At 40.9% G+C, this 27,050-nt stretch overlaps 1 protein-coding gene across 1 annotated transcript; it reads right to left on the minus strand.

The window, feature by feature from the left end:
- Positions 1 to 9,027: 9,027 nt before the first annotated feature.
- Positions 9,028 to 22,920, minus strand: drd4b (dopamine receptor D4b). The gene is made up of 4 exons (XM_008304679.1): positions 22,675 to 22,920; positions 20,136 to 20,248; positions 17,663 to 18,255; positions 9,028 to 9,230 (listed from the first exon to the last, which is right to left on the minus strand). The coding sequence occupies exons 1-4, from the start codon at positions 22,918 to 22,920 to the stop codon at positions 9,028 to 9,030; spliced, it is 1,155 nt and encodes a 384-aa protein (XP_008302901.1).
- Between the last annotated feature and the right edge of the window lie 4,130 nt (positions 22,921 to 27,050).

Consider the following 27,050-nt stretch of genomic DNA (forward strand, 5'->3'; position numbering starts at 1 on the left):
GGCGGAGCCCCTCCGGAGGCCGGACTCGGGCCGGACTGGAGCCGCCGACGGCGGAGACCCTCTGGGGCCCGGACTCGGCCCGGATTGGAACCGGCGACGGCGGAGCCCCTCTATGGGCCGGACTCGGGCCGGATTGAGGCCGACGATGGCGGAGCCCCTCCGGTGGCCGGACTGGAGCCGCCGACAGTGGAGCCCCTTTGGGAGCCTGACTGGAGCCTTTAACTGGCTAAATGAAGATTAAGGCAGAAACATCTTCGCTTAAGAACTTAATGTGTTGTTGACCAGCAGATGGAGCCAAATGGCAATGTACAGTGTCGCATGTTGATTTATCACCAATAACTGCAGCTGAAACTGAGTCAGGATGCTGAAAAGAAAAGACTGGTTATTCTCTAACAGGTGTTGAAGGAGGCCAATGTGAGGAAAATTAAAAGCAAGTTTGGAGTTTGTAATGTGTGATCGACATAAATAAGCAGAATCTCTTTTCCCATTCAGTTTTCCACTCGTTCCACTGTGTACATACACGACTGCTGGATACTGTCACAAACTGGCTAATTTTCAAGCAATAAACCTGAGGAGCAGCAGATTTCTGAGGCGTAAAACTAAGCAGCAAAGAAGAAAAATGTTCCTCTTACAGGTAAATGAATATCAATGTGAGAGTTGTCTTTCTGTGAAGAAGCAAAATTGGTCTAATTGCTCTCACAGCTGCTCATAAACAGCAGCTACGTTGCTTTCTCACTATTCATAATGTGTTTTTGTACATCACATCCTGGTTCCTGAAACCTGTGAACGCTCTTGTCGCTAACAGGAGTTTGCCAACTTATAAACTGAGTGAAAATTGACTCTACTTAAAACCGGGTTTGTGCTTTGGAGATTTGTTGTTACTAAATATATATCGAAAGCAAGAAAAAGGGCAAAGTCTGCCCACTGCGGTGCCCAATACAGCATTGTAATAATTAGAATCTTGAGGGATTTCCTCTGAGCGCAAAGGGTATTTTTCTAAGTCTCCCGTTGTGTGCCGGGGTGTTCCTGGTATGTGGTGGTTCCTGAAAGTGGTTCAAGGAAGGACAAGCGGTGAACTGGGGACGCTTGAGGCTCGTTGATGAAGACTGGCTTGTGTGGTTTGATCCTACAGAAGAGCTCCTGAAGCACAAACTGCTCAAAAGCTGCTTACACCTGTCCACTGCTGAAAGCTCCTACAATGTGTCATAGCTGGACCATGAAGCAGTGGCAGAAGGTGGCCTGGTTTGATGAATCACATTTCCTTTTCCGTAACATGGACGGCCGGGTATGCGCGCGTCATTTACCTGTGGAACAGATGGCAGCAGGATGGGAATACGTTGAGCTGGCAAAGACTGTGTGATGCTCTGAGCAAACTGGGAAACCTTGGATCCTGCAAGCATGTGGATGTTATTTAAACACTACTGTAGACTGTGCACCCCTCCATGGCCTCTTTCAGCAGGACAACGCTCCTATCACACTGCAAACATTGTTCAGTGATGGTTTGAGGGAAGTGAAGGCCTCCGAAAATCCCCAGAAATCAATGTAATCGAGCATCTGCTGGAAAAACAAGTCCAATCCACGGAGGCTGCATTTAGCAACTTGCAGGATTTAAAGGATCTGCTGCTAAGATTTTGGTGCCTGATACCACATGACGCCTTCAGAGGTCTGTGGAGTCCAGACTTCTCGTGTCAGAGCTGTTTTTGGGGACTCTAGGCAGGTGGTTTTAATGTTGTGGCTGATGAGAGTTGCCTGTTTGTGACGATGTGTAGATAAGAAAATGACGACGCTGTCAGGAAGTGACAGATCAGCTGTTGTGTCACTTCAAATTTGATGTGTTCGTGTTAAAAATGTAGTTAAAAATGAGTGAAAACATGAACCAAATCTGTAGTTTATGGTTAGTTGGACAGGTTCCACTGCATGTGAGTGTTTTCTAGGATCAGTTCAAAAAGTTTCCTGTGATCGTTTTGGGAAACAGACGGACTTTATGTTCATCTTACTCCATTGCTGCCAGTTCCACTTCTGTATCAGTCCACCTTTTTCTCCCAGGATGTGTTTTACTCACACCAGGTGAACTGTTTTCATTCGTGAGATTCTCCGGTTAAGATAAAACTGAGTCATCCTTGACTCTGAGCTCCAAATCCAGCTTTCACACCTCGCTCCAATTTTCACCTCCAGTCCTGAAAAAAAAAAACCTAAAAAAAAAAAGAAGTGTTTTCAGGCTGCTGCTGACGCCTCTGTAGCAACTAAAATACTGGATGACATCATCTGCTGTAAGTTGTGTGGTGTTGCATTGTTTCTCTCTCGTACCTGAGTGCTTCTTAAAGAATGAATGACGGGTTGTAGCATTCATAGTGAGGTTTTAATTGGTGCAAATTCATCTGAAAGTTTGGATTATTGTATTTCCGTTTGCTTGGTATGAGCCGTTTATATCCACAGAAGGAGCAGATCCTCTTGCAGCAGCTGTGTTTCTGCAGAAGCCCAGATCAGAAGAATCAAACTAGTGGTTTTACTTTGGAGAGAAATCCACCAAAGCTTACAACATAATCAGGTGTATTCTGGACTAATTAGCACATGTCATCAAGCTCAACACAGCAAACTAAGGAGACAAACACACAGCATGTTAACAGTGTAACAGTTAGCATTCAGCTAATGTGGCTGCAGGCAAACACCAAACAGAGAATTTTGGTTTTAAACCCATGCAGAAAAGAAGAGTTGAGTCTGTCTGCTGAGGATAATCGAATTAATCGGTCAAAAACTCCAGAACAGCCGCCGAACAGATATCGAAGTGTCAAGTAGCCGTAGTTACCTGCAGTAAATCTAATCATAGGAAAGGTTAAGACTATATGATACTGTGTTGTTTCCTCTAAAAAATGATTTTGTCGTTTGGGTTTGACCACCTGTTGAAATGCCAAACCTCCAGCTGTGCCTGATGAGCAGTTTATTTTGAGTCACACCGATGTGCTTATAGCAGCACTACAAGAGAAGAGGCACACACCGTGCACAGAACCAGCAGAATTTTGTTTAACATTATCACAGTGGGAGGTGTAATAAGACTTGTGCACACTCCGCCATCCAATTTGCACATCTCAGTCGGGTGCCTATTTACGGTGTATTTTTCTCTCCTGGTGGCAGAACATTTCCTCACCTCAATTAATCCAACTTTGATTCAGGAGCATTAGTGCTGGTGAGGTAAAACCGTGTCGCAAAGTCCGTCTTACACAGGCGTCTAGTGCTCTTCAGTTTGCTTGGAGAACCTGCGCTGCTCGGCTCTGTGAAAATGTAGAAGGATTACTGAAGGGACCAGGGTTCAGGTCAGGTGAATTCTGTAAAGTGAGTTGTGAGTTGGCTCAATATCTGTAGCTCAATATCTGTAGAGGAATGTCAGTGTGGCTCTGGTGGCTTTTTGTCTCAAGCAACATCCTGAAGTTCAGTTTTTCTAAAAGAAAGAGGCACATGAGAATTGAAAGAGATACAAAATGGTCACAAACAGATGCAAACAACCACAGAGAGATGCAAAATAAGTACAAAAGGACACAAAAAGAATATGAGGAGAAGCCAAATGGTCAAAGAGAGACATAAACAACCCACAGAGAAACAGAACGACCACAACAAGATGCAAAGGGTCAACAAAGAGACAAAACAGCTACAGAGGGATGCAAAATGACCACACAGAGAGAAAAAAAACAGCCTAAAAGAATCATGAAGAGACATGACAAAGAGTGATGCAAAGACAGAAAATGACCCTAAAGAGATGGACTATGACCACAAAAACGATGAGTCGACAAAAAAGAGGCACAAAACAACAACAGATGCAAAATGACCACAATGAGATAGAAAAGCATCACAGAGCGACACAAATAACCACAACTTAATAAACAATCACTACAAATGGAGGTGAAATGAAAGAGAGGCACAGAATGACCACAGAGATCACAACAGCCAAAAAACAACCACAGACTCACACAACAAAGCCGCAAAAAGGTGCTAAACAACGACAGAGACCACAAATGACACATGGAAATGTGGCCGCAAGGAGACATAAATTGCCCATAAAGAGCGAAACGCAAAAGCCAAAATGACAACAGACTGAAGCAAGACACAAAAATGACCATAATATGTCCACAAAAGGATGCAAAACTACAACAAAGACACACAAAACAACTAAGAGGGTGACACAAATGGACCACGAAGAGACACAAATTACTACGTGGACATAAAATGACTCAAATGGACACAAAACTGCCTCAAAGACACACAAAATGACATGATTGTCCACCTTGTCCCATTCCTCCCACCTCGTCCCATTTTTGTTGGAGCACTGTTTAAATAAAACTCAAGTTTTTGTTTGCACTTCACAATGACTCCAGCATTTCTTTTGGTTGGTGTTGCTTTCCTCTTGTTCAGAGGGGACGTAACTCTGTAAAATAAGATGTAAAATAACAACAAAAAGGCCCAAAACAACCACAGACATAAAATGACCAAAAAGTGAACCACTAATAACATGTTTTCGTGTTTCAGCCTCTTACATTCGCTGCTGTTGATCGCTTCATAAACGGGATTTTACACCTGCAGCTCAATTAGAATGATCCAAGATCACATCAGTCCGTCGGGTTCGAGCTGTTCTACAAACCGAGTTATCTCACAGATTTCAGCTGAAGGCCACGGCAACAGTTAGAAAGATGACACTTTATTAGAAAGGTTTCCACATAAAACGTGGATATGGCGGACAGTAGGCACAGTCAGTAACCACACAGACAGACAGACAGACAAAACCACTCAGACTCCTGAACGTCACACAACTTTTTCACAGGAGAGTGACTCTAATGTGCGACGTTATCAAGACACAATCTGGAAAAGCTTTGCAACTTGAAGGATTCATTCAACTTACAGCTTAAGAAAGATATTCAGCATGAAAGTACAACCTCTACATGATTTCATATCATCTGGGTATCGTATCAGAGTAAGGAAACAGCAGCAGTTTCTCCTGTTTTACATTCTAAAACTAATTGTGAAGAAATCAGTTCAACATTTAGCATCGAGACACAAAACATGGGCTCAGTCTCTCCTGGAACAAGAAAGCTTTCACGTCTCTACAAGGTACTTTTCATGTGAAAACGACATTTTTCTCAGTGTTTTACTACATCACAGTTCCAACAAGGATGTTTTCTCAAAACCTTCAGTATCGACAGATGCCAACAACTTTTTGTGGCTTCATGAGATTAAACATCTGCTTGTTTTAGCACATTTTCACGTTATAAAAAGACAGTTTTCTTGTTATAGTGAAATAGTTTTCTCATTCTTCAATACAAGATTATTCAGTTTGACAATTTACATCACAAACAAAACCAATGTATGCCACCCAAAGAACACACTGTGGTCATTCTACTATATAAAAAAAGGGGAGATAGGTAGCACATCCGCTTCCTTTTTATGGGATTTCTGAATATTCCACCAAATGTTAAAGCTTATAAGAGAAGAACTGTGAGGCTAAAATGCATGTGTGAGAGTTCATGTGAAGGATAACGTTCTCTACTTTCTGCAAACTGTTGAGCATGTGGCAAAAACACTTTTTAAACTACGCCGGTTCAAACGTGACTTACGTTTTTTCATCCTCATCTGGATTGAAAAGCGAAAAGCATAAAAGTAATTGAGGAATGAACTCAAAATCTGACTTTATGTCCACTTCAAAGGTAGCGATTCGGCATCCGGTTTGTTTATCCTGCTGTTAAATCTGAATTACTTATACTTTGGTGCTCACAAGTTCTGTAAATTTGTGAATAATCCAACCAGCGTGACCATATTTTCAATGCGTACATTGAAAGCAGCAAGAATTTGTTGTATTTTGAAGTATCTGATACAGTAAAAAACCAAATCCCTCTTAAAAGGAACAGAAAAGTTAGAATACAAGTGGCCTTACTGCTGTTTATCTAATGTATTGATTGATTAATTCGTCTTCATATGTTTGTTCATTTTTCTTTCTTTTTTTTCACCATTTTTTTCAGCGTATGTAGTAAAATTACAACCCAAATAGCACATAGGCTTATTTTAAGGTGGGGATTTCTTTCTTCTTATAACACTATAACTACTTGTGCTATAAAAATATAAATCTTTTCATCTAAAGAGAGAAAAAAATATATATAGTGATTCATTTTATAACAAAAAATGTGTAATAATGGCATGTGGTAATAACAAAAAACGAAGTTTCTCCTCATAACATCAGATCTAATAACAAGATAATTTTCGCATTCTAACGAAATAAAAACGAAAAGTAAAGTGATGTTTGTGATAGACGCACACCAGCTTGATATTAAATAATAATCATAAAAAAAACGAGAGAAGTTCCTTGTAATGAGAACCTGAGCAAATCCTGTCTATCAGTAGCAGCAGATCTATTTCCTTCTGCTTTGTGGTGTTTACTTTATTCATTTTAACCTCAGTGTAGATGTGTGATCCTCTCAGTGCTGCAATGATTCACATTACTGTTAAAAAAAAAAAAAAAAAAAGCAGAGAAAGGAAGAAATTGCTTGTCATTTCCATAAAGTCGCCTCAGTTCCGTTTTCAGGACATTAATGTGTGAATTACAAATCTGACAAGAAATAGGAAAAGAAATGTGCTTTTGACAGCTTAGAAATGACTTTTTTCAGTAGTTTCAGTTCTGTCATGACAGACGGTAACATCCTTTGAACTTAAGGCATAATGCTGCGTAATGTTGTGTGAATGTCTTCATGTGTTCATGGCTCATGGTTACAGTTAAAAGCCTCGGTGAGCTGGTTTCAACTGCACCAAGCTCTGTGTTGTTTTAATAGTTCGTAGTTCGTCCTCGCTTTGCTCACATCGGCAGCGAATCCTCTGAAGGAAATAAAAACATCCTGACGTCATGTTTCTGCTTCATCTTCAGGTGGTGATTGTTCATGTCTCCCAGATGGACTTTCAGAATGTTTTTGCTACATTACAGCACGTTTTAGCCCAAAGTCCAGCTTGTTTAATAAGTTTCCATGTGCTCCGCAACTGAAATCACTGGATGTAGACTTCAGCTGTAAGTCTTCTTTCGCCTGGCTTTCTCTTCCCCTTCCACTATCTGGTATTTTTAATATGCCCTTTGCTTTTGGGAAACAACCACAACAACCTCCGAGCAGCAGACTACACGCTGAAAATGGCAGGTTTTGCTGAATATTTGGATCGTGCATTAAGGCAGACCTGCTTGGTTCTTTCTGTGAATTTGCTGTTTTAACCCTCTGAACCCCAAAACATGCTGGAAGGTTTGAAAGGCCTGTTATCTTTTTTTTTTCTTTTTGTACTCAAAAATTACACTGTTTATCAGTACAGCAAGAAACTGTAAAAACAGAAAATTTCATGAGATTTTAAATTTTTTTCTTACAGTTCTTGAACCAAATCTCAGCTTAAAATCATGATACATCATCTTACTTTTTTCTTTTAAGTTATTTTTTTGGCCTTTGTGGCTTTATTTGATAGGTCAGTGAGAGAGAGACCGGAAGTGGGGGAGAACGTGTGGGAAAGGGTCATGAGCGGGATTCGAACCCATGACCTCCACATTGGGACTGTAGCCCTGCACATGGGACACCAGCTCAACCAGGTGAGCTATAGCGGCACCCCATCATCTTACTTTTTATAATATTCAACAAAAATAAACTGTTTGCACCAGACCAAACAACCCCCCAAAAATACCATGGATGTTTGTTGGTGCAGCTGTGAAGCCATTAGACTTTGTTGTGACCAACAGTCACGTGACATAAATTCAGGAACTTTTAGGCTGAACTGCAGGCTGTGTTTGAACAGAGCAGATAGGAAATGATTAAAAATGTAAGTAGTAAAATACCTGTATTATGCAGAGTGACTGTTTCTGTCCAGTATCGGACACTTGGAAAATATTGGACATGTTGAATCTGGCTGTTTTCAATTTTTGTTAAAGAAATAATGAAGGAAATTCAGCTTTTGTTTTCTTTTTTCGTGATTTATGCCATTATAACTGTGTCATGCTGCAAAGAACACATTTCTGAGTTCTCTTTATTTCTAGTCATGGATGATCTATTCCATAGAGGTACATGACTTTATACTGCAGTAAAAAATGAGCCCACAGTGAAGAAAAATGTGACAGGAGCAACAAAACTTCAACAGTTTGGAGTTCAGAGGGTTAACTATAGTTTATGTGGGAGCAGAGAGGAGGAAAAGACTGGACGGATGATGAACGCTGTGTGTGAAGAAAGTCAGAAACACCTGCAGCGTATCATTAAAATAAAATGTACAGTAAGCTGCTGATAGAATCAAAAATGTATGTGCATTTTGGAAGTTAATTTCTGTAATTGGAAATGTGAGCTGCTCTAAAAGAAATGGAGCATTGAGATAGTGGACTACACTCCTGTTTCACTCTGTCTTTATGCTAAGCTAAGCTAACCAGCTGCTAGTTGTAACATCAAGGCTCCCGCACAGACATCAAAGCGCGTCGAGCTATTCCTCTGAACTTATCTTACAAAGCGAACACGAGTGGCTGATTTTAGAGGATTATTTGGTCGTGAAGCTACTTTCAGCTGTTTGTTATTCTGCTCTGCTGAAGCTTATTCAGTCTTTCTCTAACCTCTGGGATATTTTTGCCCTGAGATTATCCTTTCAGACAGGAGCACTGCTCAGAAACGTCCTTCGCCAGAACTGGCAGACCATAACCCCAACTGAGGCTGATAGGCGGTTTTCCACCCAAGAAAGAGGAAGTGCTATATAGACAAACTGAAATCTTCATTTCAGACTGGGGAGTCTAAGTTTAGCTGTTTTCTGCAGCTTACCACTGAAACATCATCACTTTTTCCGGGCAGTAATCCGCAGGGATCAGAAAACTTCATCAGCGAATCACAAAATGGACTCAGGAATGAAACTTTTATCACTTTCCCAGCAACCATCTTGCTCTCGTACAGAGTTAATTGGTGAAGCTGGAGGCCTCAGACTTGGCGGTCGATAGCTGCGGGCTGTAAATCCAACAGAAACCTCCTCCCCGAGTCCACGGAGGGACGTCTGGTGTCAGCAGCAGCTGCGGAAACACTTCTTGAAGAACTTCTTGAATTCGGTGTTGAAGATGGTGTAGATGATGGGGTTGAGGGCGCTGTTGACGTAGCCCAGCCAGGTGACGGTGCTCATCAGGCCGGGAGGGATGTCGCAGGTCAGGCAGACGGCTCGCGTCGTGTGAACCACGAAGAACGGAGTCCAGCAGAACAGGAAGCAACCTGCGAGAAAAACACCAACAATTAGGTCGGAGTTAGGTTTCTTCTCTAATTTATCCCCTACAGACTCACGACTGTGTGTCTCGCTTTACAAAAATGTCACTTGAAGTCAAGATATTGATCAGAGGATTGACAGCTGCGCTTGTTTTCACTGAAAGCGGCTGCAAAGTTGCATAAATCAATGCGAAATGTCACATGTCAGCGAGCTGATAGGATTTATTTATTTATGTGCATTTTAAAACCAAACTCGATAAGAAAACAAAAACCTTCAGAGCACTCAGGTTAAGGCCTCATTTTTAATACAGCTGAGAAAAAAAACAAAATTAACAGAAGACGTGGACTACAGATCAAAGAAAACTGAGACAAAATGAGCAATAATCATATTAAAAGGTAAATTAGTAAACAGAGCAATTAAGATTCATGACACAAAGGAACGAAGAATTTATTAATTTAAAAGCACTTTAAAATCAAAACGCATTGATTCAAGTTGTATTTCTCCCTCTGTGCTGCACTGTGAACTGAATTTATAATCACACTGCCAATTAACACTCCATAAAATGAACTTGAAAGCCACCTATAGTGTTTTTGTTCCTATCGACGTGACGATTGCTCTCAGTGCAGACCCTTGAGTTTTAATTCTGTCTTCCCCGTCGCTTTGTTCCTCCGTCACAGCCAGCTGTCGACAGATGTGCTGAGTCCTTTGACATTTGTACATTTTAAATCTGGACGTGCTGCTTGCAAAGTCTGTTTAATGAGGTTGTAAGATTTATTTTTAAGTGTCTTTATGAGACAAAGAAACCTCACGCAGGTGTTTGTGGGTTCGCACTGGCAGGTTTTTCATGACGTTATGACAGGTTTTCTACTCAGAACTATGCAAAGAGAGACGTTAGCAAAAGTGAGAGCTGAAGTAAACAATGTGCAAAGTCGGGAACAGATGAGATTCGAGCTGCAACTACCAAGAGTTTTAGTTATAACCTGCAGATTTTATTGTGCTGAATTATTTTGTCTATGAAATATCAAGAAATTGTTAAAGGAGGCAGCTATACATGTCAAGTTTTGTTGAGGTTTTTTATTTATTTGACTGTTCTACATTATGGAAGAAAACTAAAGAACAAAACTAGAAAATAACACATCAAATGAAAGTAAAGTTCAAACAAAGCAAAATATGTTTTATATTGTAGTTTTCAAAGTAGCCACTGTCCACAGCTTTGCACATTATTGTCTCTGAGTTGACCGATTATCAGTTTGGCCGATTACTGGATCAGATATTCACCATTTTCAGATTATTTCAATCTTTTTTTGTGACTATTCTTAACCTCCCACTGCACTATATGATTATAGCAGCTTAAAATGATGGATGATAAATGTAGAAAAGAGAGCAAACGGTCTGCAGTGTTTTGTACAAATGATCAGACTGTGATCGGTTGTTTTTCCAGACATCACCAGACTGTCTAAGATAAGATGAACTTTATTGATCCCTCACCGGGAAATTAAATGTTACAGCAGCTCGATACAGAGAAGACATGAAAGAAGCAGGATAAGAATTTACAATAAGGTTAGCGTAGCCTCCACGTCTGAAGAGTGAAGCCTTAAACCTGCATTCTTTCTAACAGCCAGCAGAGGGCGACTCCTCTGGTTGCAAAATGTACAGAAGCCTATGAGAAAATGACCCCAGTTTTTACTTAATGTTGTGCCTCAGTCAGCATTTTCTTAACAAGTTTATGGTCTCATTTGCTAATTTCAAGCCTCCTTCAGCGCAGCATAGTGTTTATTTTAAAAAATTATGATCCCATTTAGAGGAAAATGGATGATAAAGCAGGAGGGTATGTTTTAGGGTGTGGAGACCGTTTGATTGACAGGTTTCTAGAGTATTGCCACGCATTAGGTTCTCATTCAGATCTCACTTGCCAAGTCTGGTTTTAAAATACCAACATGCTGACAAACAAATTTCAAACTCTGGTACTCCACTAACCAGCAGGCGACATCACGGTGGCTACATCCATCTTTTATTTACCGTCTATGGCTGCAAGTGATGCTAAAGGTACTGAAACCTAGCGTCTGAACAGAACATCTGTAGAAATCTGATTGAAATCACATTTCAAACCAGCTTCAAATCTGTTCTGGATCAGATTTTCTAATGTTTTTTTTGTTTGTTTTGTTTTGTTTTGCCACCCAGACTTTCTAAAATCAACCTGGAGATGCCAGTAAAAGTTGTTTCAGCTCCAGATGAGAATGGAAGTTAGAAACTGTCAGACTGAACCTCGCAAATGTTCCCGTCAGAAATCTGAACCCAGCAAGCAGAGACTTAAACATACAAGATTTCACGAGAAAGTTTGCCAGTACAAACTCAAATTTAGCTCCCAAACTAATATTGCAGGTGCAAAACTCCTCTCATCCAAATCTAAGTCCCTCTCCGACTTTTCATTCTCCCCCCTGCTGTGCTTGGTTCCACCTCAGCAGTCGCTTTCGACGTGAAATGCGTCAAATTAAGGGAAGACGTGTTTCACAGCGACCTGACACTGCGACTCTAAGTGATTCATGAGCAGACCGAGTTCATTAGAGACAAAGCAGAAATGTACAAACCCTGACGTCTCGTCTTTTCAACTCGCTGCTCGGGGGCATTCGATTAATTCAGGATTTCTTGTCTCTTTTTTTTTGTGCTCGAGTTCACAAAGAGGATAAAGACTCAGAAGCACCTTCATTATAAAGCGACCACACAAGGACAGAGATTGGGAGGTACGCTTGCTTTCACCTCGGCGTGAAAACATGATTCAAGGCCCGTCCCAAAAATAATCTGATGCCATCACAAGTCGTTCCTCAGCTGCCTTCGGCCTTCGATAACGAACAGCTCTGTGTTCTGGCTGGAAATGATAACTCAACTTAATAAGCTCGGTTTCCCTGATCACCGAGCTCTATGAATGACTGTGTCATCGAATCAAACGAAAAACATTTGTCACTGGTGTCATCTCACGTTGGCGATAACGCAGAGCCGAGTAATTCATTAGCTCTCCGTTGCGAGGTTGATGGATGGGATTTATGTCTTTCTCTGCAGGAGATCGGACCGCTTTGCATAATATCCAACAGCTATACTGTCAGCACGACACTCTGAGCGTTTCTTATTCATAAGATGCATTCGGGCCAGCACAGATCATATGATGTTAAATGTGGAGATCCATCCTGTGAATGTGGTTCTGTCCAAACGCTGCAAAGCAAATAATGAAAGACTCCAGAATTATCATATCTCAAGATCCAGACTGTGGAGCGCCTAAAACTGAGTGTTTTAATGTTAATGAATCACAGCGAGTGTCGTCGTTTACGGTATATCTGCAGAGAGTTCTGCCAGCAGGGCAGCATTTATACTGAATATGTGTGTACAGTAAATCAAACCAAACTTCAGGACGTCTCCACTGAACGATGGTTTGATTTTAAACTTGTAAAATACAGTAATGAATGGTTTATGAGAGGCTGAGCGGTGGCAGCACATTACCGACCTGGTTTGGAAACAACCTGGTGAATATTAAGCTCTGCAGCACTGGAATCTTAAAGCCAATTCATTGTTTCCATGGACAGCTGTGGACTCAAACTCAACACAAGTTAAGCTTCTTCTATACATACCACAACTGGGGTATCCGTACAGGACCTGGTTTAGAAAATGCTCACCAGAAAACACGACTACGACCTCCTGCAGGTTGGTTGGTTGGTCGATACACTCTGTTCAAGCCAAATTTGCACAGTTGCTGGTGTTGCATTCATAAGGAGAAAAGTGTTTTTTTACAACTTTAAACTGGCCCAAACTGATGGAGAATGCAGGGTCAAACTTATTTAACACATCTGACGTTAACTGAACGTGTACTCGCACAATCACCCGTGTTTTTTAACAAGGAGAAACAGCCTTCCAGGATTAATCCATTCTTCCAGACTGCATGTAAACAGCTTTGCACTGATCCAACAGAATACAGACTGTAGGTCTAATTTATTTAACGTTTACTCAGAGTCTAAAGTCAAAGAAGTCGTCGCTGTGGCGGCATTTTGTTCAACAGAAGGACAAAAACTCATTTTAAACTTTGCAAACAGCAGTTCCTGCATCACAGCTCAACCACCAACATGTCGGATCATCTAAAACCAGCAGCTAACTTGTCTGTGTTGTGTTAATCAACAGTTCTCCTGCTGGAATCGCCAGCTGAAACGGTTCTACTTTCAGAAATCACGTCAACATGGCCAGCAAGTTTGGTCCGATTCTGTTCTTATCATTTCAGTATAAAATATCCAGTTTAAAATGATTAAATATGCTGCAAATACTGACTTTTTATGTTGATTTATAATTCATTATGGCTGATAAAGATAGCCGTCTAGATAAAGAATAGGTACGATTTGAGTCGACCGAGATTTTCGAGGTTTTACAACAGCTCTGCTCCTGACAAGGACAAGAAAAGCTGCTTTGTTTGTTTGAATAACATGAAAAGAGAAAGAAAAGAGAAAAAAACGAGCGTGCAGCCGCTTAACAAGAACACCACTAAAGACGTGGAACGCAGCACAAACACAACGACACATTTATAAGCGTCCAGTTTTATTTTCTGGCACATTCAGATGTGGGGTACTTTTAAATTGTGGGCTGCACACTGAGGCTTGTGGGTTCGGAAATTTTAGATTTTTAGAATTACAGGTCGCAGATATGTCACATATAAGACGATCATCGAACTCCTGGCAACACTAGTTCCTTCCGACCTTTTACAGAAATATTTGGGGCACAAAGGCTTTAAAGAAGCTTTGCAATAAAGCACAATGACACCTGGCAGGAGCAGAACCACTGGCCTTTATCTTATCACAGGTATTTACTGCACAGAAAGAGAAATGTCAAGGCTGCTATTGAGGTAATTCAGAAACAGATTTTCCACCAGAAAACACAGACAAGTTAATCATTTTTTAAAAAATCTATAAAGCATGTTCATCATGTTGTATCCTGGCAACCTTAGATTTAAGTACGTTAAAGCAGTTTCAGTTGAATTAAGTGATTTTGAAGAAGAAGAAGAAGAATGTTTTTATTGTCATCATACACAAAGGACAGCAAAATTTTAAAAAAAATATTTTGGAATAAAAAAATTAAATCAATTAAAAATGTATTTAAAAAAATAATTAAAAAATGTATTTTATTGTTAAATCTTGAACTCATTGACACATCCAGAACACACAGAACAGGATTATTTTAACATCATGTTTGGGTCCATCAGTCATATTTATGCTCTTTTAGTCCTGCTGTGGCATTTAACAACTCCTGAGAGATTTATTTGTCTCTTCTTCATGAGATAATCTCCAAATTTGCAGCTGCAATAGAGTGTTAGAGCTTTTATTCTTCAACAACTGCATGCCTCTATTTTTCTTGTTAATTATTCTGTCTATTATTTCAATCTATTATTTCAATTCATTCATCAGCTGTTTAGTCTAAAAAATTGTGGAAATTTGTCAGTCAGTGTTTCCTGAAGCCCGAGATGATGTTCACACATGTTTTGTTTGGTCCACAGCCCAAAAATATTCAAGATACATACAAGAAACCAGAACATGTTCACATTTAAGAAGCTGGGGTCAAAGAATTTTGACTCTTATTTCTTAAAAAATATACTTAAACTGATGAATGGATTAATCTTGCTGGCCAGTAACACCTCACACAAGACACAATCATTTAATCAGCTGTTAATCTAAAAAATAGTGATTAGTGCAGCCTTAAACCCCCCCAATAATGCTGTTTAATTTTAAATAAAGTGAAGGATGTTAGTGCAGCCTCACAGATTTAGGTAGGTTTTTATGATGTAGCATCAAATAACAACTCTCACATCATTTTTTTTAAGTTTGAAAGGGCAAAAGCAAAAAAAAAAAGTAAAAAAAAAAGAAGCTAAAAAACTAACATTGATGATTATTTCTGCTCTGCGTTGCTGAACTGTTCTTGTGTCCTTCAGTCGAGGTTTTCTGCTGCATGCACAAAGTCTTTACAGTAATTCGTCTGAATAGATTTATGGTCTTTACGTCAGAAATTCTTCTTTTATGTTTCGGATAACAATTAAAGAATGAAACTGAGTCATATGTCCTGCTTGAAAACTGTGAAAGCGTCTCAGCCTGTTCTCTGCTCAGGAAACACGGTGCGACTGTAAGATCCTGTGTTGCATAATAATTGGATTGAGGGCTTTAAGCCATAATGACGCTGTTTGTTGAGGGACGTTCAGTCAGAAGTGACGCTTTTATCCCGACACTCTGCAGGAACGTTAGCAGCCTCACAGCTTCCAGAGCTGCAGCACAAACATTCATCAAGCTGCAAAGACAAAATGCAAAAGTTCCGGTCAACATCTGGAGGCTACGTTCGTTTTCTCCTCCAAATGTTCAAGATGTCAACACTTAGCAGGTTGTGTTGTAGATCCAGGAAACACTCATGTAAGAGTCACACAGCAGAGGCGCAGTTGGGATTTTGCCTTTCTGTGCAGACACTTTCATCCATTTGTCATCTTTATGCATCCATTTAGTCATTTTGTGTCTCTTTGTAGTTGTTTTGCATCTACCTGTAGTAATTCTCGATCTACTTGCCGCCTTTTTGCATCACTTTGTGGTCGTTACTCATTTACTTGAAGACTTTTTCCATCTCCCTGTGGTCAATTTGCATCTTGGTGACACCGTTTTGGATTTAATTGTAGACTTTTTGAGCCTCAATTTGTCATTTTGCTCCTTCAAAACTGAGAAAACAACATTTTAACTTGACATACTTTGATAAATTGTAAGACAAACTACGATGTAGTCAACAAAAGAAAATCTCGGTTGAATGAAACCCTACTTCTTGTTCAAGGAAAAAGAATTCTGCACATTATATGTAGATGAACTAAATGGACCCCAGTGCACTAAATGCACGCTACCTGCTAACCTTATTAGTCTAAATAAACTATAATCCAGCATCAAAAGCCAGTATTTGCAGCATGACATTTCATTTTAAGCTAGTTATTTTACCAGGACCAGCTGCCCATACTCATATGATTTCTAGAAATACACCAACTTGTGATACCAGCACAAGAATATAACAAGTTAGCTGCTGTTTCTAGATGACCTGTAGTGTTGGTTGTTGATCTGTGATACACAAATTGCTGTTTGCAAAGTTTACACTCAACTTTATGTTCATCTGTTTAAACAAAATGCAGCTACAGCGACGTCTTCTTCCCGTTTCCTTCAGCAAAAAAACCTTCTGCATTAAGCTTGATGTATATTCCTGTTCAGAATCTACGGTCATGCTCTAATATCCATGCTGCAATACTGTATAGCATGCTAAGAAGAGATCGTAGGAAATCCCAATGTGTAGCACATTAAATGCAGTAAACCAGAAACACCAGGATGTCCTCTGGTTGGATTTTGCTTTTCAGGTCACAATCGTCTGTGTAGTTACGTCACATACGTCTCAGTGTCTCGCACAAGTATGAACAAGCTCAAACCACTGAGAGGCCCAGACAGCTGACACCTTATTTCACACTGCAGCCTGCAACATATGGCGTACCAGGAAGGTGTAATATTATGACAAAGTAGTGTCTCCCAGTTGTGTGGTTGCTGCATGTAACACTGCAAATACGTCACCAAAATGGGAGCTAACGGTGGATTCTTCTGCCGCCGTGTCGAGGTTTTTCATGCACTTCAAACACCAGCCACTGATCATCTTGGAGTTGAAGCTCATAAACGCTGACAAACTTTTACCCAAATTACTGCAACGTAGAAAAGTGAGAAGACGTCGGAACTGATCGGGTCGGACCATGAATTGGTGGCAGAAAACTGGGACATGTATTTGCATTTTTCCACAGAAGCGTTTGTGCAAATCCATATGCTGTTTAAACAGGACGATCCGCATCAGCACCATGTCAAGTTATATTTCTAGGAAGGTGCTTGTCAGGCACTATAGGACCGATGGGACACCTGTGATGTAGATTCAATGCATCAGTACAAATCAAGCTTTACGGGGCTCCGAGGTTCACCACTGAGCACCTGAACACTTCCACACAGGAACTCCAAGAACTGCGAGTTGCTACTTGCGTTTTCCCCGACATGTTTCTGAAGCAGTCTGAGTTTGTTGAAGGAAGTTAAGGGAAGACTTTCCTTTTCAGTAGGAAACATTTAACAGACTGATTACACGGCAAAACCTGCTGAAAGCAGTCGTCGCTCTGTATGAAATAATAGATGTAAACACAGCGGTCTCCTCATCAGTAACCAGACACCAAGACACCACATGGATGCAGCTCCAGTGTCTTTAATCTGAGCGTGTAGCCGCCTGTGGCCCAAAGTAAATGAAAGAATGTAAACACAGTTAGCGTCACTGATGGTGCTCGTGTCCATCTGACAACACCGCAGGACTCCAATACCTGCTCGAGTCAACTATGAACCCAGTGAAGTAATGAGTTATCAGACTGAAGCTCACTCACCTACGACGACGGGCAGCACCCTCATGGCCTTCCTCTCCCTGCTGTTGATCTTGGCTCTCTTCTTCATGTGCTGCTGGCTGAACGTCACCGTGGGCACCGAGTTCTCCCGGTACTGCCGGGGGTAAGGGATCTCCTGGTGGATGTAGTCGCCCGTGTCGTCCAGCCGACTCTGGGCCAGGTCCCTCTCTATGATCCGGGGCAGAGGCATCGGCAGAGGCCCGGGGATGGTCCCCGTCAGCGGGGGGAGGGCGGTGGCGACGGCGGCATGCTGCAGCTTCCTGCAGGCCTCGATGCTGCTCCGGAGCTTGGCCTTGCGGGTCTCCTCCCAACGCTGCAGCCCGCGGAAAACCCCGCAGTAGAGCAGCACCATGATGGGGCAGGGGATGAAGAAGGAGCAGACGGAGGAGTAAACCACGTAGTTGTTGTCCTCCAGCTTGCACTCGCTGGGGTCGCGGTCAGGCACGTTGTTGATGCCGAAGATGACGGGTGAAGCCACCGCCAAGGCCAGCAGCCAGGTGGCAGACAGCAGGACGAGCTGCCGCTGGTCCACGTGTTTCCGGTTGTAATTCAGGGGGATGGACACGGCAATGAACCTGCAAAACAACACAACACAACCCTGATGTCATTTTGTCTCTCATTGAAGTCACTTTGCATCTATTTGTAGTTTTTTGCATCTTTTTGCAGATGTCATTCATCTACTTGAAGACTTTTTGTGTCTCCTTGTGCTTATTTTGCATCTATTTCTAGTGTTTTTGCATTTGTTTGCCAAGTTTTTACTTCTCCTTGAAGTAAGTTTTTCTCTCTCTGTTGTCACTTTCCATCTGTTTCTAGTCTTTTTGCAGCCCTGAAGTTATTTTGCACCTACATGTAGTAATTTTCCATCTATTTGTCACCATTTTGCATCTCTTTGTGGTCGTTGCTCATTGACTTGAGGACTTTTTTATGACTCCTTGTGGTCATTTTACATCTATTTGTTGGGTTTTTGCTTCTCCCTGAAGTCAGTTTGTCTCTCTTTGTAGTCACTTGGAATCTATTTGTAGTTGTTTTGCATCTTTTTGTGGATGTTATTCATCTACTTGAAGACTTTCTCCAAGTCTTTTTGCCTCTGTGTAGTCGCTTTGCATCTACTTGTTGTAGTTTTGCATCTATTTGTGGCTTTTTGACATCTCTTTTTCGTTGTTATTCACTTACTTGAAGACTCTGCGTGTCTTCTTGTGGTCATTTTGCATCTGTTTCTCATGTTTTTGCATCCATTTGTCGTGATTTTTACATCTCCTTGAAGTCAGTATGTCTCTCTGTGTTGTCGCTTTGCATCTATTTTGCGTGTCCTTGCAGTTGTTGTACATCTATTTCCAGTCGTTTTGCATCTGCTGAAAGACGTGATGTGAGGAGAAGACTGACACTGGATGTGGACATTGAGAGGGCAGAAAAATATTGCTTGTTGTCCTCTCTGAGAGAAAAAAATCCACGTTGTTTTTCTCCCTTAAAAAGGTCCTGAAAGCGTTTTTTTTACAGGTGGTTCTTGTGGTTGGAATAAAGGCTAAAATAAAACAACACTGACATATTCTGGAGTCAATCAGGTTTGCAAACAGCCGCGTACACGTCCAGCATCACACAGAGCAGCGTCACCCTTCCGTCTTTGTTTCCGAACACCTGACAAAATCCAAACACTGATGCGAAAAAATCAGACCGTTTAGCAGCTAAATGCTCCGCTGCATTCACCGGCTAATTGCTAACTATGTTCTTCTGCTGTTTGGTGCTGGAAGCTACAGTCGGCTGCTGCTGCTGCTGCTGGAAACTAAATAATGAGCGCAAAGGAGTCGCAGGCAACCTGGAAAAACCTAAAAAAAACATGTCAAAGCTGAGGAAAACACAACTCTTTGGACATGACACATGCTCTTCTTTCCATTGGTGATATAAAAAAATGGATTAGAGGAGCTATAACGTTAAAACGTTAAATAAGGGGAAAAAAAGGAGTATTTTGTGGGATTTGTTTTAAAATTCAGGCACATGCTCACAAAATACTTCATCCTTCAATTTCTGTATACACTAATATCTTGTCAACTATTAACATACATGACAGGGCCAAAACATTGATTTGTTGTGAATTATTATTTCATCATAATGTGGTTTGATGCACCACAACCTCCCATTACTGCCTCAATAATGAACATAAAGCAGAATTATGACCTTTGTTTGTGCTTTTTTAAAAAATTGTTTTTATCTTTGGAGGCAGTTTTGATGGACGTGATGAACATTTGGATGCAGGTTTTGTCAGTCCAAGATGTTTTTTTGCTTCACCACTACATTTATCTTTCATTTGTTGGAGTGTTTCTTCAGGTAGAACAGCAGAACAATCAACCACAGTCCGTGCTGTCTGCTTCATCCAAACCTTCACACCTTTATGACCTTTTCACCTCAGCAGCGAGGCGGCTTATTTCTCGGCCTACACCTCGACCAGACGAGCACATACCTGTCCACGCTGATGGCGCACAGGTTGAATATGGATGCGGTGCACAGCATCACATCCATGGTCATCAGGCCGTCGCACATCAGCATGTTCAAGGACCAGACGCCGCCCTGAAACTGCACAGACAAACAAACAGCGTCTCATTAGCTGCCCCAAATCTCAGAGTAAATATCCCTAATCCTGTCGGCTCACAGACATTCCTGCTGTAGAACTCTAGTGTGTCCACTCTCTGGTTCCCGTGACTCTCCTCCTGCAGGTGAACGTGGCTGGTTTTAACTTTCAGTCTGACTCCTCCTAATCCAGCGACTGCATGCGACCGAGCCACCGGTGTGTCACTCGCCAGATTAACTGGCTGCAACCGCTGGCACAGGTAACGAGATCAAACGCGGCTAATTAAGGAGGACTTAAGGGGAAGCCTCAGCGGGGCCTCGCTCGGATATTTAGACAGACAGAGTGGCAGGCAGGTGGCGTTTAATTCTTCTAATGAGGGCTATATTACACCCTTTTTTGTCTGGAGATACTGTGAATTATGGATCACTGCTCTCTCCACACCCAGTGAGAATCCCTCTGCCAGATTAATTAATCCTGATTGACGGCGTGGCTTCAATTTAGTGTCATGATGAACTGGTTCTGGTGGGTTTAACTGGCAAGCACACCTAATCACATTAGCCCAAGTGTTGATCCTATTTATCATTTTAACTACAATATGCTCCATTTGTGAGATATATAAGGCTGCTGAACATAGAAACGCGTGTTTCATACTCAAGAAATCGTCTTTTTCTGCTCTGTAACCTGTCTACATGTGTTTGGTCTGCGACAGTGAGACTCTGCAGTAACCCAGCATCACTTTTTGTTGCATTAAAGCTCTTTATAGTCATTTATTTGCTGTCATTTTGCATCTTTTTGTGGTTATTGTAGTAGTTTTGCAGCTCTTGTGGTTGGTATTCATCACTTATAAGACTTTTTGCATCTATTTGTAGTCTTTTTGCGTCTGTTTAGTCATGTGTGTCTGTTGTAGTTGTCATGCTACTACTTGTAGTCACTTTGCATCTATTTCTAGTTGTTTTGCATCTTTTTGTGGTTGTTATTCATCTACTTGCAGACTTTCTGTGCCTCTTTGGGGTCATTTTGCATCTATTTTTGGTGTTTTTTCATCTGTTTGTCATGTTTTTGCTTCTTGAAGCCATTTTGCCTCCATGTGTAGTCATTTGTAGTCTTTTGGTGTCTTAATTGGTCATTTAAATCTCTTTGTAATCCGTCTTGCATCAGTTTGTAGTGTTTTTGCATCCCCTTTAAGTCATTTAGTCTCTTTTTGTATCTTTTTGTAGTCATTTTGCTACTATTTGTAGTAGTTTACCATCTATTTAGTCATTTTGTGTTTCTTTGTAGTTGTTTTGCTTCTACTTGTAGTAATTTGCATCTATCTGTCGTCCTATTTTGCATCTCTTTTTGGTCATTTTGCATGTATTGGTCAAGTTTTTGCTTCTCCTTAAAGTCATTTTGCTTTTCTGTGTAGTCACTTGTAATCTGTTTATTTCTGCTTGTACTTTTTGTCTTATTTTGCATCTCTTTCAGTCGTTTTGCATCTATTTGTGATGTTTTGCATCTTTGCAGTTGTTTTACATTCATGTACTGCACGCAATGTTTTCTTGTTTGTAGTGTGTTTGTGTCTCGTTTTAGCCGCTTTCCACCTCTTTCTACTTGTTTTGCATCTGTCTGTATTGTTTAATTCACCTCTATCTGTTGTCTTTTTGCCTCTCCTTCTCTTTGTAATCTTTCGGCATGGATTTGATGCATTTTTGCATCTGTTTGTTCACGTTTACATCTTTGTGTGGCCGTTTTGTATCTATTTAAAGTCGTTTTGCGTGTCTTTGTAGCCTTTTTACATCACTTTGTTATTGTTTTACATCTATTTGCATCTCTTGGTGTCTGTCTGCAGTGTGCATCTATAGTCATTTTGCATCCTTGTTGTGGTTGTTTTCCATCTATTTAGTCGTTTTGCCTCTGCTTCCAGTGTATTTGTATCTCTTCTTTGATATTTCACCACTCTTTCTAATCTTTTTTAAATCTTTTTTTTTCTTCAAATTTTGCACTCTGTGTGACTGTTTTGCATGCCACTGTAGTCATTTTGCATCTCTCTGTGGTCTCTTGATTCGAATTTATCGTCATTTTGCATCTATTTAGTCATTTTGGGCCTCTTCTAGTCGGACTGTAGATCTTTGTAGCTGCTCTGAGTCTCTTCAGACAAATACACAAACTAGGTACAGTTGTTTTCTGTCTCTAGTGACAGTACTTTGGGTATATTTGGATACACCTGTGTGGTTGTTAGTCGTTTTTTGTCTCTTTCAGGTGCGCTTCTGTTAAAGTGGATAAGAAGCTCATTTGGATCAGCGAACATGTTCAGACGCTGTGTGTCTGCCGTCTACAACTTCCTGCCTAAACACAACCTCAGCTGACACTCCCGTACAGACACGTATTACACTACATGCTGACCTTGTGCGCCCCTGGAGCTGGTCAGTAATCCACCAGCGGTCCATCTTACCTCTGCGTAAACGAAGAGCGGCAGCACCAGCACCGCCAGCAGCAGGTCTGAAAACGCCAGACTCACTATGAAGTAATTAGTTGTGGTTTTTAAAGCCTTTTCCAGGTAAACGCTCAGACACACCAGCACGTTTCCTCCAGTGACCACGACGATCAGCAGGATCCCGAATATGAGCGCAGGGAAGTTGTAGTCTGCGGCTGTGGCCGCCGGTACGGAGTCGTTGTTAGAAACCGAGAGGTCCGACATGGTGGCCGCAGACTGACGGGCTCCTTGTCCGACGGAGAATCACTCTCTCCGGAGTAGTTCTCATCTATGAGCCGTATCCAGCAGCCCCGAGTCCTGCGGGAGGGTTACAGGTGAAGTTCTCCCTAGAAGACGCTCAGTTTGTGCGCTGCGCTCTCCGTGCGCAAAGCCCCGCAGCCCTCCGTATCCAGGCTCCTCTTTGTCTGTCCTTACGCAGACCCGAGTTCACTTTTCCTTCACATTTAGTGAACTGTCCTCGGTGTCAAACTCCAGCAGCATCGTGTAATCAGCGTCCAGGCTGCTGCTGCTGCTGCAGGAATAAGTGAGCAGAGCGACGAATCAGAAGGCAACAGCTTAAATCCGTCCGCGCAAATCTGCTTACTGAGGCTCTGCTCGCTGTGTGAACAGTCTCAGCAGGTCAGAGCAAGTAGCAAACAATCACATTAGTAATCAATTCATCTAATGTAAATATATACGTGTATTTACAGTGTAGAGGAAACGACAGACTTATCTAACGTCACTACCCTCACCAAGCATGTCATTCTTACATAAACCATCTACAGCTCACTACCACTGCTCTGTTTAACTTGCAGAGGCTCAGAGCTTTGATTTGACCCAACTAATAGATGCAAACACCTTGACATAGATGCAAAACAACCACAAATTGATGCAGAACTACAAAGGGGTGCAAAATAATCACAAAGACAGGGAAGAAGACTAGAAGTAGATGCAAGACTATCACAAAGAGATGCAAAAATACTATTTAGATACAAAAAAGTGATTTAAAAATGACAACATTCAAAGCTGACAGATGTAAAAAAAAAAAAAAAAAGCTAAACTACCACGAATAGATGGCTACAGAACTAAAACATTCACAAAGTGATGCAAAAAGACAACAAATAGGTGCAGAAGTACTAATGAATAAATAAATAAATGGAAGAAACTACAAATGGGCACAAAGTGACCACAATAGGAACCAAAAACACTAAAAGTACATGCAAAACAGCCACGTAAAGACTTTAAATGAGCATATAGATCCAGAAAAAAAACTCAAAATAGTGCAAAATAACTAACTAGAAAAAGACCAGAAATAAATGCAAATAACTGTAAAGGTGCAGAACCACAGAGGCAGAGGACTAACAGCAGATGTAAAATGACTAAACAGATTCAAAACAACCATAAAATGTTACAAAATGACCACAAAGAGAAGCAAAAAGACGTAAAGTGAAGGCAAAATAAGCAAAACAGCTATGAAGAGATGGGAACTATAACCACAGAGACACAAGAAAAGAGACTACAAATAGAGGAAAAGTGACTACAAATGGATGAAAACGACTCAAAATAAAATGAACCGCAAAGAGATGCAAAATTAACACAAAGACAAAAAGACCACAAATAAAATGAAATAACACAAAGACAATTATTTCACAGTGTGTCAGACTGTGTGAAAACAAAGCTGCAAATCTGGAAAACGGTTTTAAAAACACTCTGAGCTTCAGTTTACGTCAACTATCACCACTGATGCCACAGCTGCTAATGGCGCCGTAGCATCTCTAGAGTTCTTCACAACATCTTCCGACACCCTGAGACACTTTGAGGCTCACATCCATTATTAAAGGCAACATAATTAAAAGTTTTCAACTCTCCTGGCTTTGATGTGAGGAAGTAAAAACTGATGGAAATGAGATCAAAATGTGAGCTCATGTTCGTCGCTGACTCATCGGGATAATTAACAGCACCTGGTGTGGCTGACTCGTTAAGTGTAATTTTACCTGAATGTCCTCAAACTGTTCACTGACACGTCTGTACTTTGAGGATTATTATCCTGCCCAAAGTAGCCATCATCCCAGGAGGTGATTTGTTATTTTTTGAAAGCAGGGATGACCCGATGGAAGCCTCTATTGATCCCACACGCCACCATAATTCTGAATATTATAACTACAATTATCTTTCAAATAACAGAACTGTAATTAGGCCTAGTGCATATGCTTTGTTGGCCTGTTCTTCCACTGGGTGGACATCATGCTTTTTAATAATGCTTATTTTATTAGTTCAGGTCATTTCTTCATGTCAGAGGTTCCACTAGTCGCTTCATAAGGACGTTCGAGTCGTTTGCACCTGATGTGGAACACCTGATTCTAATTTGATTTATCTTAAGGTGTTTTGGTATTAGTTAAATTAAGAAAATGACACAAATTGTACATTTTTGTCATTTGTTTGGCGTGTATTGAAGGCATTGAACACATCACCGATATCTGCTGTTTCAAAGAGGATCAACTGTTGGCTTCTTCAAAAATGTTCTAAAAAATGCAATTATTGTCTTATTATTATGTCACGTGAATGTATATTTTGGAAAGTTTTGCACTTATTAATTAGCAATTAACCGTTTTTTCTTGCTGTGTGCCATTGAACTTATTCACAATTTTGCCTGAATACCGAAGAAATCTTAAAAAATTTACGATTTCTCAGGTGAGTTCTGACGTATTTCCCTTTCTATTCCATTAGTCTGATTTACCTAATCTCTCATAATAATGACTTACTGTCATAATTACAAGATAAGACCTGCAGGTTATTTTTCTCTAGTGAATTGAACTAGAACTGTAAAAGAACAATGGATGAGTGTTGTGTTAAAACATGATCACAGAGTCATCCACTGAGCTCAATAACAGCAAATGGCACCTCGTCTCAACCGAGACAAGAAATAGGTCCTAATTAAACTGTGTAAATGAACCAGTTATCTCAGTTTATCTGCTCTCCACACATTTCTTCATTTAAATCCACATTAAAACAGTAATTATTGTGCTACAGTGTGAAACACCTTACAGAAGGATAAATGGTGCCTTACAACTAGAAAGACTTCTTGCTATAACGTACGTTTTTCTGTCATAAAAGCATAAAAAAACATGTTGGTATAACAAACTATAATGTGATGCTGAACTAATTCTCCCCCAAGTTGCGCCAACTATCTCCAGCAAAAACTCCATCTGTAGCCGTGTGCTCCATAAGATCCTGTATTATAGAGGTGCTTTGATCTGGAGTGCTTCTTCAGCAGCACAGATCTACTGAATGATCAGTATAAAGTACATTATAGAGATGATCCAGGCAGTAGTGACTCTTCTTGCTCTTTGCCTGCTGCATGTTGTTATTTGTTCCTTTGATCATCAAGATGCACGACTCTGTGGAGTGTACAGGCTCCAACATGGTACAGAGTTGAGTTTTTCTAGTATATAATTTAGAGAATATTATAGATCCAAGACGGAGCAGACAGAGTGGCGAGCCTGAGAAGAAAAAAACGTGAATCTAAATGCACGTGCGACTTCAGTAGCATGGATTTATCACCGCGCAGCTACTGATGTTCAGAGGTTAGAGCTTAAACAAACCTCAATCAGATAAAAGATCAATAAAAAGATAAAACAGGCAGAAAAAACATAATTAAAATAAACAACTTCTCCGCTTCTGCAGTTTCTCTGCTCCTAGACGATGGAGAGCAGTGATGGAGGTTGATGAAGGAGATGCGTTTTGGTCATTTTGTTAACAAGGACGACGGCTTCCTCTCGACAAATCACCTTCTACATCATCCTCTTTGTCTTGTGTGATGAACCCTTACAATTATTCAGTCTGCTCTCTGGTGTTGAGGTCTTGGTCAGGAGATGATAGCTAACAAGTCATTAAAGTCCTTTTCAGACATGAGATGAGCTGCTTCATCCCTTTAAGGTTCCAGAGAAAGACAGATTTTATTCATTGTTCAGTACATCAAGACACCTACAACATATTTATGCACTAATAAACAAAATCTAACAGTCCAAATAACTAACAGCCAAGTTTTATTTGTGCTTTCCTAAACACAGAATATTCTGCTATGTGGGGCGTTCAGGGAACATCGGTAAATTGTAGAGTCTATCGAGAAGAAAATGCTCAGCAAGTCATATGTTAAGGTGGGAAGTGCAAACAAATGAGAAAGTTGGTGGCACAGGTAAAAAAAAAACTTAGTCTGGAGTCCTGTGTGGACTTCCGTGTAGTGCGAGTTGTTCGGTAAATGGCTACGTATGCAGTGACGTATGGCGTGGCTCTAACTTGGCTCCTGACCAATGTTAAGCAAACAGGGTTGTAGGAGGAGCCAGGTTGGAACCAAC

Source organism: Stegastes partitus, unplaced genomic scaffold (assembly GCF_000690725.1).
Source record: "Stegastes partitus isolate 25-593 unplaced genomic scaffold, Stegastes_partitus-1.0.2 Scaffold2287, whole genome shotgun sequence".
Classification (NCBI taxonomy): domain Eukaryota; kingdom Metazoa; phylum Chordata; class Actinopteri; family Pomacentridae; genus Stegastes; species Stegastes partitus.

What these genes read in the sequence shown, in the direction of transcription:
- drd4b (XM_008304679.1), bottom strand. Translation starts at nt 22,920, where the DNA reads ATGTCGGACCTCTCGGTTTCTAACAACGACTCCGTACCGGCGGCCACA. An exon ending in CGCTCTTCGTTTACGCAGAG is followed by an intron (nt 20,249 to 22,674) that starts GTAAGATGGACC and finishes TTGTCTGTGCAG; the next exon opens with TTTCAGGGCGGCGTCTGGTC. An exon ending in TGCGCCATCAGCGTGGACAG is followed by an intron (nt 18,256 to 20,135) that starts GTATGTGCTCGT and finishes GTTGTTTTGCAG; the next exon opens with GTTCATTGCCGTGTCCATCC.